General features: G+C 47.6%; 1 protein-coding gene across 1 annotated transcript in view; it reads right to left on the bottom strand.

The window, feature by feature from the left end:
• LOC116841950 (cone-rod homeobox protein) overlaps positions 1-11,898 on the bottom strand; it is a 73,686-nt gene that overhangs the window by 12,941 nt on the left and 48,847 nt on the right. Inside the window, exons 3-4 of the mRNA XM_032810508.1 lie at positions 10,628-10,880; positions 3,212-3,417 (exon numbers count right to left, since the gene is read on the bottom strand). Of these exons, the coding sequence (XP_032666399.1) occupies positions 3,212-3,417; positions 10,628-10,712 (291 nt within the window). The 5' untranslated portion in view covers positions 10,713-10,880. The remainder of the gene's footprint in view (positions 1-3,211; positions 3,418-10,627; positions 10,881-11,898) is intronic.

Here is an 11,898-nt window from a genome sequence, read left to right as displayed (position 1 = left end):
CCCCCCTCGATCCACCGGTTCCCCTCTAGGAGGTTCTAATTGGAGCAGGAGAAGAGGACGGGCGCTACATAAACGCGCCTATTTGTCCATTATTCCAGATTCCCTTTGTCTTCGCTAATGAAACAATGAGTCTGCGCCGTAATTGCGTCACAGCCAGACCAAACCGGCCTCCCCTCACCACCTCTCCCCGTCTTTGCCGCCAACCAACTCTTCCTCCATGCCGCCGCCGCCGCCGCCGCCGTTGTCGTCGTCGTCGTCGTCATTCACCTCCTCGCCTTCCTCCCTTCTGTATCTTTCATTGTTGTTGTATGTACATACTACTGTCTCGTAAAGAGAGGGAGAAGGAGAGAGCTGTGCCCACGCTCAGCCTCCCTGCTCCTCTCGTAATCCGCACAATGCACGCCAGGTTGCTTCCCGGACTCTCTGTGATCGAGGATCCTTCGCGAGAGTCGGGATATTAATGACGAGAGAAAGAGGGGAAGAGAGAGAGAGAGAGGAGAGGAAAGAGGGAGGATGAAGAAGCGCCGGGGTTTGTGCGCGACCGTTCCGGATGTTTGCCGAGGTGTGCGACAGACAGGTGCGACGTCGGATTGAGTCGCCGATTTGCTCTTTGAATTAAACGAGTCGGACACGGGGAAATTCGATGGTTACATTTCGAAGGAATACTTTATGAGCTGAATATCGTGACAGTCATTGATAACCGAGGCTCTGATATACTGAAGAAAAAGTAATTGTGATATTTGTATAACTATACAATTACATAGATAAATAATTATTATAAATCACGATGAAAAAAATACATTTTTTATTTAATTCTGTAACGTTAGTGATAATAATCTTGTATGCATACTGCCCTTTTTCGAGTTAGAACAAGCAGAGAATATGATCGGGCCTAAAAATAATTATAATTTTAGTTGGATCAACTATTTTGTTCTCTCTGTCTACTACCACGTTCTATTAAGTTACATGTAGTCGACGTTACGCATTGCCGCGCTAGAATGTAATTAATTTTTGATTACAGCCAATGCGGCTCTTGTTAATTTTCGGAGATTAGATTTCCAGAGTATTGTACTAATATTATTTATAATTAATTGCGCTTGAAAAAGAAATTGCCTATGAAGGATCAATCAGACGAGACAAATAATGCAAATATGCGCCAGGAATCATATTTATCCTTTTGGTAATTCAGTCATTATCATTGAATTCAATCATTACTTTTGGTGATTCAATCGTCACTTGAGCTTCTCACTCGAAAACAAGAAAAAGAATGAGTTTTGGAACGATAACTGCGGTCAGTTGAATTAAACAAAAAATAGGTAACATCCTCTTACCACTGAACGTCATGAGACGTATATCGAAAGGATCGGCGCATCGCTATTTATCGGCAATTGTCAGCGATTTGTTCGAAAACCCGACGGAAATGCGCGGAAAAGGCGGCCGCGAGAAATCAAAAAGCCGCCATTGGTAACCAGATATCCTGCAGATGTTCCGGCGGGATTTTAGGCGGGAATCGCTGTTACTGCAGGGATTCTCAGCGCGAATTACAGCGGCGCGAGTAAATACGGCCGTGAGGACGGTAGCCAGGAGTACAAAGTAATCCCGGAGATTACCGGCTTACTCTGTCAGAAGATTACGTCAGGTCGAGGGTGTCAGCGCGCCCCTTGGGGTCCGAGGGCCTTCCACCTCTCCCTCTCCTGCCCCCTTTGCCTTGCCGCCCTTTCCGATCTACACCCCTCTGTACACACTCTTGCTCTTACGGCAACATTACGCCACCGCGCGACCAGATAATCGATCATCCCCGCGATCCCCGCGCGACTCTTTGCAGATTTTTCCCTTTTTCTTCCTCATTTTTATTCAATCACCGCACGAAGCCCAAATATTTCGCACGTCCCTCTCCTACACCGCGTATCTTCACGGACAAAATACAATATACGGGAGACCGGGTCTAGTTGGCCCAAGAGCTACGACGTCCGACATGTGCTTTGTTTATATATTTGTCATAATAAAGAATGAACTGTCGATAAAATCTATTTTGTTCAGAAACAAAGTAAATTTCGCTATAAAAGTAAGTTTAACTGCAACTTCACGTTGCTGCACGGTTGTCTTTGGTTATTGCAAAACAAAATATAAAAAACAAAATAGTCAACAAAATCGTGGCGGACATTAATACGTGGAACAAGGCTGCGTCTGTCACGTTTGTACAGTTGTATAGTCAGTCGCAACGATTACTCGTCTGAGAAGTTGTAACTTTGAAATTCGGAAATATGAGACATCTAGCCCCGGTCTCCCCTATCTCGGTAATTGCGTCGAAATTTCGTCTCGGATTGCGGAATCCGGTTTACGCGCACTTTCGCGAAATAATCATTTCGATACTAATGGAAATTAATTATGAAGGGGGCTAACGCGTTCTACCGTGTCCGACCTATGAAAATGTCGCGTGGAAAACACACGGGCGCGCTCGCTGAGAAATGTGTTCCCGGGATTTGCCGTAATATTTAACGCTTGACGGAAGCGAGTGAAAAGAAAAATAGAAAGAAAAAAGGGAGATATTACCGGGTTGGCGCGCGTAATTTTCTCATCGTATTAAAACGCGGAATCCAATCTCAATGCGCTGAGACGCATTAAAAGATTAAGGCCGGTACTGCCAATGCACGAACGCGGGCATGCGAACGTTCTCTGAAGTTTTAATGCACGTGCTTTCACGTTATCGAATAAACGTGATTATACACAACGTGATTAGCATACTTTTAAGTAACCCGTTTTAATATATCCTTAAATATAATGCGCCGCGCTCTCGCTCTCCGCGCTTCTCCTCCTCCTCCTCCTCCACCTCTCTGCAAATTTATTCGCGCGTTGCACCTTGCGCGCTCTATAATAAATCTTTTTATAATTTAACGAGATTACAAACCCATTGTGTCGGATTATAGTAAGCTACTTCGCGCGCAGGCAACGTTGAAAGCAAAGTAAGAGCAAGCGAAAAAGGAAAGGTGTCATTATTAATAACAATTAAGATTAATACGCAATCTCGCGCAGAAGCTTCGAGCTTGCACTGTTTGCGCGGGGTTTTTAGTCTGCACGATCGAAAGAGAAGAACGTCCGCGAATCGGACAGACCTGCGATAGGGTCGATTCTAATAAAATTTTGGATTAAACTCCGACAAACAAACTCGGCGCACCGGTAATACCGGTCGTTTTGCGTCTCGCTGTCTCACCTGAACTCGGGCCTCCGTGAGATTAATCTTCATCGCCAGGTCTTCTCGCGTGAAAACGTCCGGATAGTGAGTCTGCGCGAAGGCGGACTCGAGCTCCTCCAATTGCTGGAGGGTGAAAGTCGTCCTGTTCCTTCGTTGTTTCCTTCTCACGAAGGAATCCTCGCCGACTCCGTGCAGTGCCGGGTGATAGGCGGAGTAGCTGGTGTCTGCAACACACAGAAGACGCGGAGGGATGAATGAAGAGTTGAGCGTTCCTGTCGTTTGTGTGTCGGAAAACGTTAACTGTGATCCTCTTAATTCGCGCGGGGGTTTTAATTCAAGTATCTCTTGAAAGAGTGAGAGCGATGAAAGTTGACGGTCGCGCGATTATAAATCGACAACTCGAGTCGAAATTTTGATCCTACTTTCCGTCTTATTGTTCCATTCAACACCTATTTTGATACTCTGAAACCTACATTAACCTCTTTTCTATCTAACCTACCTAGGTCAATCTTGATCCTACTTTTCAGCCTCACTATTCTATTCAGATTTAATATAATCTTGGTTGTGTATTATTAATCTTCAATTAAGCAAGAATATCAATATTGTTGGTTATATATGAGAAAATGGTTGTGCTAATTTCACTGTATTCGTCTTGTTTGTAGACTAATAATATATAACCAAGAATATTAATATTATCATATTCTATGAGAAAATGATTGTGTTAATTTAACTATATTCGCGTATTTATTGAAGATTAATTTATCTTCGTTCAACGCCACATATAAATTCATTTTAACATTAATTTTACTTTTAAAACGTCAACAATAAAGATATTCTCCAAAAAAGAATATTCTTTTTTTCTAGGTAGGGTATAATGGAAAATACGGAAATAAGCTGCACTTTTTCTAATAATTGTTAAATAATACGTTTCAGCATCTGAGTGTATGCACATAAGTCACTTTAGATATAGATTGCCTTTGAGAATGACTACAGAAACGTACTGTTTTAGCAATTATTGGAGAAATTACAGTTTATAGCCATCTTCTTCGTATGACCATCATACCCGAGTTTACTCTGTAACGAAGCCGCAATCGGCGACTATCACGAGAGAAGCAGCGTGCCGATATGGAAAAACATGAGATATCATCGATCGGAAAAAATACCTGAGCTGCGGGACGAATCGATGCAACGGCGGCGGAGTACGACGAAGTTTGGCCTTTTAATTCCCGACAAATTCGAATTCGCGAAGTACCGCGCGGAACTTGGCTGGGTGCTCCGCATATTTGACTGTGCTTGACTAGGGTTTGAGGGAGTCTCGAGTTTGAGAAACTCGATAACTTCGGAAAACTTCCGAGTTACTGACAATCTCGTGGAATTTTCAAATTTATACGCGTAAGTAAGCGTTATCGCGCGGGATAAAGTGATCAACGTGGTTAAATAGCGGCTTTCTTCGCCCACGGCACGGCTATCAATTTATTAGTGCGCGAGCGAATTTGTTCTCGGACGAAAATAAAAGGAAAGGCTCGCACGACGATTTCGTCGTGATGCACGCGTGGTGCTCGTTCGTTGAGGATTCGTTGAGGATTTGAACAAAAATTCCTTCACATACGATTGTTTCGATAAACGATTCAATTTTGCCCCTATCGCGCTCTATTACGGTCTTAAAACGCGCGCACACACACATACACTCTCTCTTTTTCCCGCGACTTCAATTACGCGAACGGCGGATCGCGTTAATTAAAAATGTTCAGAATACCGTGGCCGGCTCCGATCGCTCGCTCACTAACACTCACACGCACCTGCACGAAGCACCGAAAAGTGAAACGCCGATATCAAGGCATATCGGTCGGATACGCGCGCATACAATGACGAGACAACGTACACGCGCGCGCGCGCGAGGTGGGAGCAGACGTTACGAAAGCCCGGAACCGCTCATCAATGATGCAGAGCAATCAGCGCAATTAATTACCGCGGCGCTAAGCCGGAGCTTAGCGAAAAACACAAATTAATTTCCTAAGCTCATAAAAATTCATGCCACTCTCTCTCCGCCGCCTGGCGGCCTTCTCTCTTTCTCTCCCTTCCTGTCTCTCTTTCTCTGTCCCTCTGCTTGTCTCTCTCCCTCCCTTTCTCTCGCACCCTTTCTCTCTCTCTCTCTCTCTCTCTCTCTCTCTCTCTCTCTCTCTCTCTCTCTCTCTCTCTCTCTCTCTCTCTCTCTCTCTCTCTCTCTCTCTCTCTCTCTCTCTCTCTCTCTCTCTCTCTCTCTCTCTCTCTCTCTCTCTCTCTCTCTCTCTCTCTCTCTCTCTCTCTCTCTCTCTCTCTCTCTCTCTCTCTCTCTCTCTCTCTCTCTCTCTCTCTCTCTCTCTCTCTCTCTCTCTCTCTCTCTCTCTCTCTCTCTCTCTCTCTCTCTCTCTCTCTCTCTCTCTCTCTCTCTCTCTCTCTCTCTCTCTCTCTCTCTCTCTCTCTCTCTCTCTCTCTCTCTCTCTCTCATCCTCCCGGGAGAGAATGATAACGGTGACGGAGATAAAGCGAGATAGGGGAAGTGAAAGAGAAAGAGAGAGACAACGACGGACGTTGCACTGGTGTTGCACCATCAACTGCGACCGTTGCATTCGTGTATAGTTGCATCCACAGGGACGCATCGAGACTTCGTCGACGACGCCACTGAATTTTCATAACTATCGCGGACGCAATTATACCGTCGAACGAGCGTGTGGTTCTCTCTTTTTCTCCTTCCCTCTTTCTCGTTCCTGCGGCCGTTACGAGATCCGCCGTATCGTTTGCAAAATTAATATTAACGAGGATTCGCGGGGATTTGCGCTCTAAGCCGCACGCGAAAATAAACGCCCGAGTCTTCTCGCGGTCCGTCCGCTGATATTTTATCAACGCCCCTAACGACTTTGTCGCCGACTCGCGAGAGCGCGGCTCAAACTTCCGTTTCCCGTGCGCAATTGTCGCGCGCGGATCTCGAATGCCCGCTCGCTGCGCGAATTGTGTCATTCTGCAAAATGCAGAACACGCGTTACACCTCTTTCGCATCTCGACGCATGGTCGGTTGGAAAAGCGCGTTCGACTGTGGGACCCGCGGACTTCGAGTTCCGTCTCTCTATGATCCGAAGGTGTAACGTAATGTCACCGATTGAATTCACCTTTGCGATTTTCACCTTAATTCATAAAATGACACCTTTTGTGATTTCAAATTACGCGAAAAGAATTTCTTTAAAGGCAGGAGCGCTTTTTAGGTTTCTTCGAGTAGGATTTCACTCAAAAGGAAGTGCCATTCGAATCACTCAAAATAAAATGACTGTTCGCTCATACAAAGTGAGTTATTTTACACTTTCGTAATTTCAAATTACATGAAGAAAATTCCACTCGAAAAGTGGAGTGTCAGCCGAGGCATTCTAACTCGAGAGATTTCCTACTCGTATCAAGTGGATTTTTGCTCTGAGTCATCTGATAAATATTTGTATTTGAAGCTGAAAAGTGAATCTGTGATATTTTCCCCGCCTCATAGAAAGAAGTTCGCTCTAATCGAGTGAAACATTTAGTTGTACGAATTACAAATCAAGTTTCAGTTAAATGTTGATTCTTGTGACACCGCATGGCACTGTTTTGACTATCGCTTCCTCCCATTTTCGGTGAGATTTCACCCGGAGAAATTGAATTTTTATTTGGTCATCGCTCTCTCGACGCTCCTTCCACGCGTGATCTCGTGCGATCATAACGAAATAAATGCGATAATGACACACGATAGTTCCGCGACGCGTATCGCGTTGCGAGGGTTATTTTCTCATTTCTCATTTCTCAGTAAGCAACGAGCATCGTTATTGCCAGGGCAAAGAGAAAGAGAACGAAGGTGGAGAAGCGAATCGGACGACGACCGCGGCGGCTAAATAAATTTGCCGGTGCCCCAAACTGAAATCCACTCAAGATCTTAGATTAGAGTCGGGTCGAAGTAAAGCCCGGATCCAGACAACTCGTACAACTCATCGAGAGTCGGTCTGATCCAATTTATTAGTATACCCCGGCTGCGGAAGCGAGAGAAAGAGAGAGAGAGAGAGAGAGAGAGGGACACCAAGTCTCCGCCGGGCGACTTTTGCGTTCGGGACGCACGCGAGCTCGACTTCTTTTCACGACACGCATCATCGTCGTTGACGTCCGCTTTGTTTAGCACACGACAGAAGAGCACAAAGGAGGGTGGCCGACCTCTTTCTTTCTTGCTTGTGCGACAGGGAAACAGAGAGTCGTTAATTCGCGCGTGTCAACTCCTAATGAAACGTAAAATCGCTCGTCGAACACGAGCACCGACGTACGTTCACGATTTGCGTCACGTGTTCCTCGAAATCTTGAGGTCGGATTTAGTGAACTCTTCAATTAACATAATCAAGAATAATACAGGGCCAATAAGAGCCAAATGCAAGGTATTGGTGTGTAAAGAAATAAATGATTTTTATTAGGCAGACGAGGTACATGAGGACGAGGACCTAGTAAAAATTCTTTATTTCTTTACACACCATCACCTTGTGTTATCGGCTGTTATTGGCTCTATATTATTCTTGATTTTTAATCTCAGAGCTTTTTGATTTTATTGTAACATCATTAATTTCACTATAGCGATGGAAGACATTGTATCTCAACTGAAGACATCGAATTTTGATTGCTGTCCTTAATTTTCGTGAGACCTTCGTTTGCAGCAATGCAAACTTGTCTCATTGTACACTCCCGATGGCGTGATGGCATAACGTTACTTCGAACATTTTCATACAGAAAAATATGCGTTTAAACAAGCGTTACATGTTTCAAATATTTTGTAAGTCTTTACAAATATCTATCATAGATTCGTCACGAGCATCCAATTTGTTCAAAACACATTTTGACTCCTAGTGAGTTTCGCATTTCAATCAAGAACATTAAATTAAAAGAGAAATTTGGCTTGCCATCAGAGAATGCTTTTTACTCGCGGATAATGCCTGTACGAATCTGGGAATATCAATTACAGAAATATTCACCAATACCACTGGCACACATGGCACTACATGGCAGCGTCAAATCAATGTCGTTTAATTCTGAATTGAATTTTTCGCGTCGATTTGACGTTTTGTCCGCTTCTTATTCTTTCTCCCCCTCGATACATTTTCACATGCGCGCACACGCGGCGCCGGGAGGGATGGGACGGGACAATTCAAAATTATTTTAAACGCGCGTCACGCCGCCGCATGATCGTCCGTATCCGTTGCACTCTGCGGCTAGGCTCCGTCACTGGCGGGACGGCGGGGGGGCGCGGGGCCGACGCGCCACGGTACCCGTGGAAAAACTACACGTAGAACGAAATCTAATGACACCCCGACCGTTACTAATGACACTAACGAGGTAGTTAGATGTTAGAGCGAATGTCGGTGGGTCTGGACCGTGGGCCGAGTGAACCCACTTACCGACTTATCACGTAGTTACCTAATCTGTTTATCCCAACGGGGGGCAGGGGGGGCACCGAGGGGAGGGCCCGCACAGCTACGGCAGCCGGGGTCGGAGGGGAGTCAACGGTGGAGACGGGGACGGCGCGGGAGCAATCGGGAGCTGGAAGGGTGCCCGGACGTCCCTGAGGACACCCGTTCTCTCCGAGCCGCCCCCGGCCCCCGCGGCCTCCACCACGACGCCCCGTTCGATCATCTACCGGAGAGACCGGACTGCCTCCCACATTTATGAGCCTCAATGGGCGTTGTATTTTAAAGAGAATAAAGAGAACAGCGCGCCCGCGGCTCCTCGCGCTTCCCACGTTCTTGGATTTATCGCGCGGATTGGTTGCGCGCGCGCGTGCCGCCGATTGACGTTCGACCGACGATCGTGTCCCGCGTGTCTCAGGGTTGCGAAGTGCCGGCGAAAGTGCATGTGGTAATTAACACGTCGGGTGCCATCATCGACGACCGACGCGCTGTGATATCAATAATCTCATTCCAAGTCTCAAATATGAAATTCCTCTCGTTTTGCTTAAACCACCGTATCTTTCTTTAAGCTCATGTTAACATTTATTTAACTTTGTTGAAAAAATTAAAGAAAATTAAGAAAATAAAATTGGGAGAAATAAAAACGAATGAAAAATTAGCGCTAAGAGGATACCGAGGTAAGTTGGCAAAAACAATTGTTTTTCTCTATTTTCTATTTTTCTTTACTCCGTTTTAATTCTATTTTCTTAGTTTTCTTTAATTTTTCAATAAAGTTATATAAATGTTAATATAGCGTGTGCAATAAATACTGACGCATAACACATACACACTACCGCTCTATCCTTTCTGGAACCGATTCTCCGATAGAGACGATTCGCGGTCGCCGTCGTCGTCGTGGGTCGTCATACGCGGGTGCGAGGCGTTAACGATGAATCTCGCGTCGTTTCCGCGATTAAGCTCGAGCCGGTCGGCGATTGAGTCTCGCGGCCTCAACGGATCGCGTTATACGCGAGCGAAATTCGTCCGCGGGAATGGGATGCGACTTGGAAAACGATCGGTGAATAGGCAAACTGCCGTCAAAGTTCTGGGCAGCGACTCCGGCACTGCCGGCGGGACGCGGTTTAACTGGAAGTTGGCTCGAAGTGCAAATTAAGTTTAGCGGCCGTCCAGTTTGTAGCGTCCACTTTGCGTAACTCGGTCTAGTCGGTAATGTAACTTCATCGATGTGTTCCGCTAGAGCAAGTGCCGGCACAATCAGTCTGCCCGCCTCACTTCCCTCTCCTCCGCCTTTCCCTCCTCCATGTACCGCTACTCGCGCGCCCGACTCGTCTCGCTCTTTCTCCGTGTCCCTCGAGCGCGCCGTTCCCGTCGTCGTATTTTCCACCCGCGCGCGACTTCTTCCCCAGCTTGATCATCGCATCAGGTCATTGTTGCAAATTATCGTCCCGCAAGCCGTAGCTCCGAAAGATCAGCATCGTCAATTGTCCCTGGGAGAGGGAGACGGACGCGAGTCGTCGGTCTGAGATTGGAAAAGTTAAGCTCGCGCGAATGGGAAAATCAAGATTTCGCGGCTGACTCGATTTATGCGCATGTGTACATCAGCGCTCCCACTTTGTAGTTTCACGCGATGTGTGACAGTTGCTCGCGGAGATCTCGCACGGCTGTTTCCGATTCCACCGAGTGCCGCGCGCGATATTAATATTACCGTGAGTCCCGTGAGGAATTTCCTCGTTGGACAACGCTTCCAAGGAAAAAATTCTTCCACCTCTGGGAACCGCGACTGAACCTGGAAATCCCGCGTGAAATCGCACGATTTTACACGCGTAGATTCTTGCTTTTTTTTTTTCTTTCACGGAGCGTATCAATCGAGACACGCGAAAACTCGAAGGTCGACGAGGGACCATGGGGGATGGCGGAAAGTCGGGAGGAAGAGTGGGGTCGAGGCAAAAATATCGGCGCTCGTGGCCGCAGGAGGAAGAATCGAATTTTTACTTACAGGGGTGCGTCGGGGCGAAAGGATACTCCAGGGACGGCGGTAATCGCGGCGCCGGGAGGCCCGGGGGGCAGTGGTAGCAGAACATGCCTCCGGCCCTGGCCACCGCGCCGCCCCCCGGCCCGCCACCCCCTCCCGCACCGGTCGGCACCTGCGGTTGACTCGACGGCTGTTGTTGCTGTTGCTGCTGCTGCTGTTGCTGATGATGCTGGTGGTGGTGGTTATTGTTCGACTGGTGGGCGTGGACCGAGCCAATCTGCAACCACACACACGTGCGCCGGTTGATTTTATGATCTTGTCGGCGGTGAAAAATGAAAAGAGTGAGGGGGGGAGATAGAACTGTCGCGATCAGCGCTTTTTTCGCGGTCGCTCGTTTTTCGCAGGGATGAAAAATTCGATATTTCCTGCCGCTGGAGAAACAAGACGTCGTCAGTCGTAATCGTGGACAATTATCAGCGAACTCGATTTCGTCCGTCGAATCGGACGACAAACAGATCAGATACACTTCCAATTGTCTCGCGCGTTTTTATCTCCGTTCCTTTCGCCGGTGAAATTTCTCCACCGACTGGTACCCGGTTAGTATCGCGATAGACCCCTTCTCTGCCCTCTCCTCCCCCCAGCCCCATCCCCCGGGTAAGCAGAGAGAGCATCGAAGCCACTTCCGATTTCGTCGAGCTCACGGCGACGCGCGGATTTTCGAAAGCGGGGTGAAACGTGATTAAGAGGGAGCGCGACAGCGGCGTGCTGCAGGCAGGGTGGTTACGAGGGGGCGGGAGGCGCGGGGGGTGCGGATGGGTGGCCGATTACGCCAATCCCCATTAGAGGGATTGTAAACTCGCGTAAATAAATAATGTATGTATCGGCGAGAGAGGAGCCGGCACAGGGTGAGAGAGCGGGAGAGAGAGCGTGCGAGAGCACGAGAGAGAAACAGAGAGAGAGAGAGAGAGAGAGAGAGAGAGAGAGAGGAGAGCGAGAGAGAACGAGCGACGCGGCGCATAGAGGGCTCTTTGCCTAAGCAGGCATCGGTCGTGGAACTTAATAAACGGTGGAGTTATCAATTTATAATGGGTTGGCATGTCGCGCGCATGCTCGTGCCTACGGGGCCCGCCGCCCGTCGTTTCTCTCGTTATATAACGGCGTGCACGCGAGTGGCTTTAGAGAACCGGTATACACTAACTATACCCGGTATCCCGGCTCTCTCGCTCGTTCGTTCTCTCCCTCTCTCTCCTCCCCTCTCTCTCTCTCTCTCTCTCTCTCTCTCTCTCTCTCTCTCT

This window comes from Odontomachus brunneus, unplaced genomic scaffold (genome assembly GCF_010583005.1).
Source record: "Odontomachus brunneus isolate Ranch 3 - 2012 unplaced genomic scaffold, Obru_v1 Obru_scaffold_019, whole genome shotgun sequence".
In the NCBI taxonomy this organism is placed as follows: Eukaryota; Metazoa; Arthropoda; class Insecta; order Hymenoptera; family Formicidae; genus Odontomachus; species Odontomachus brunneus.
Note: the sequence above shows the minus strand (reverse complement) of the source record. Positions and strands in the feature narration are given on the sequence as shown.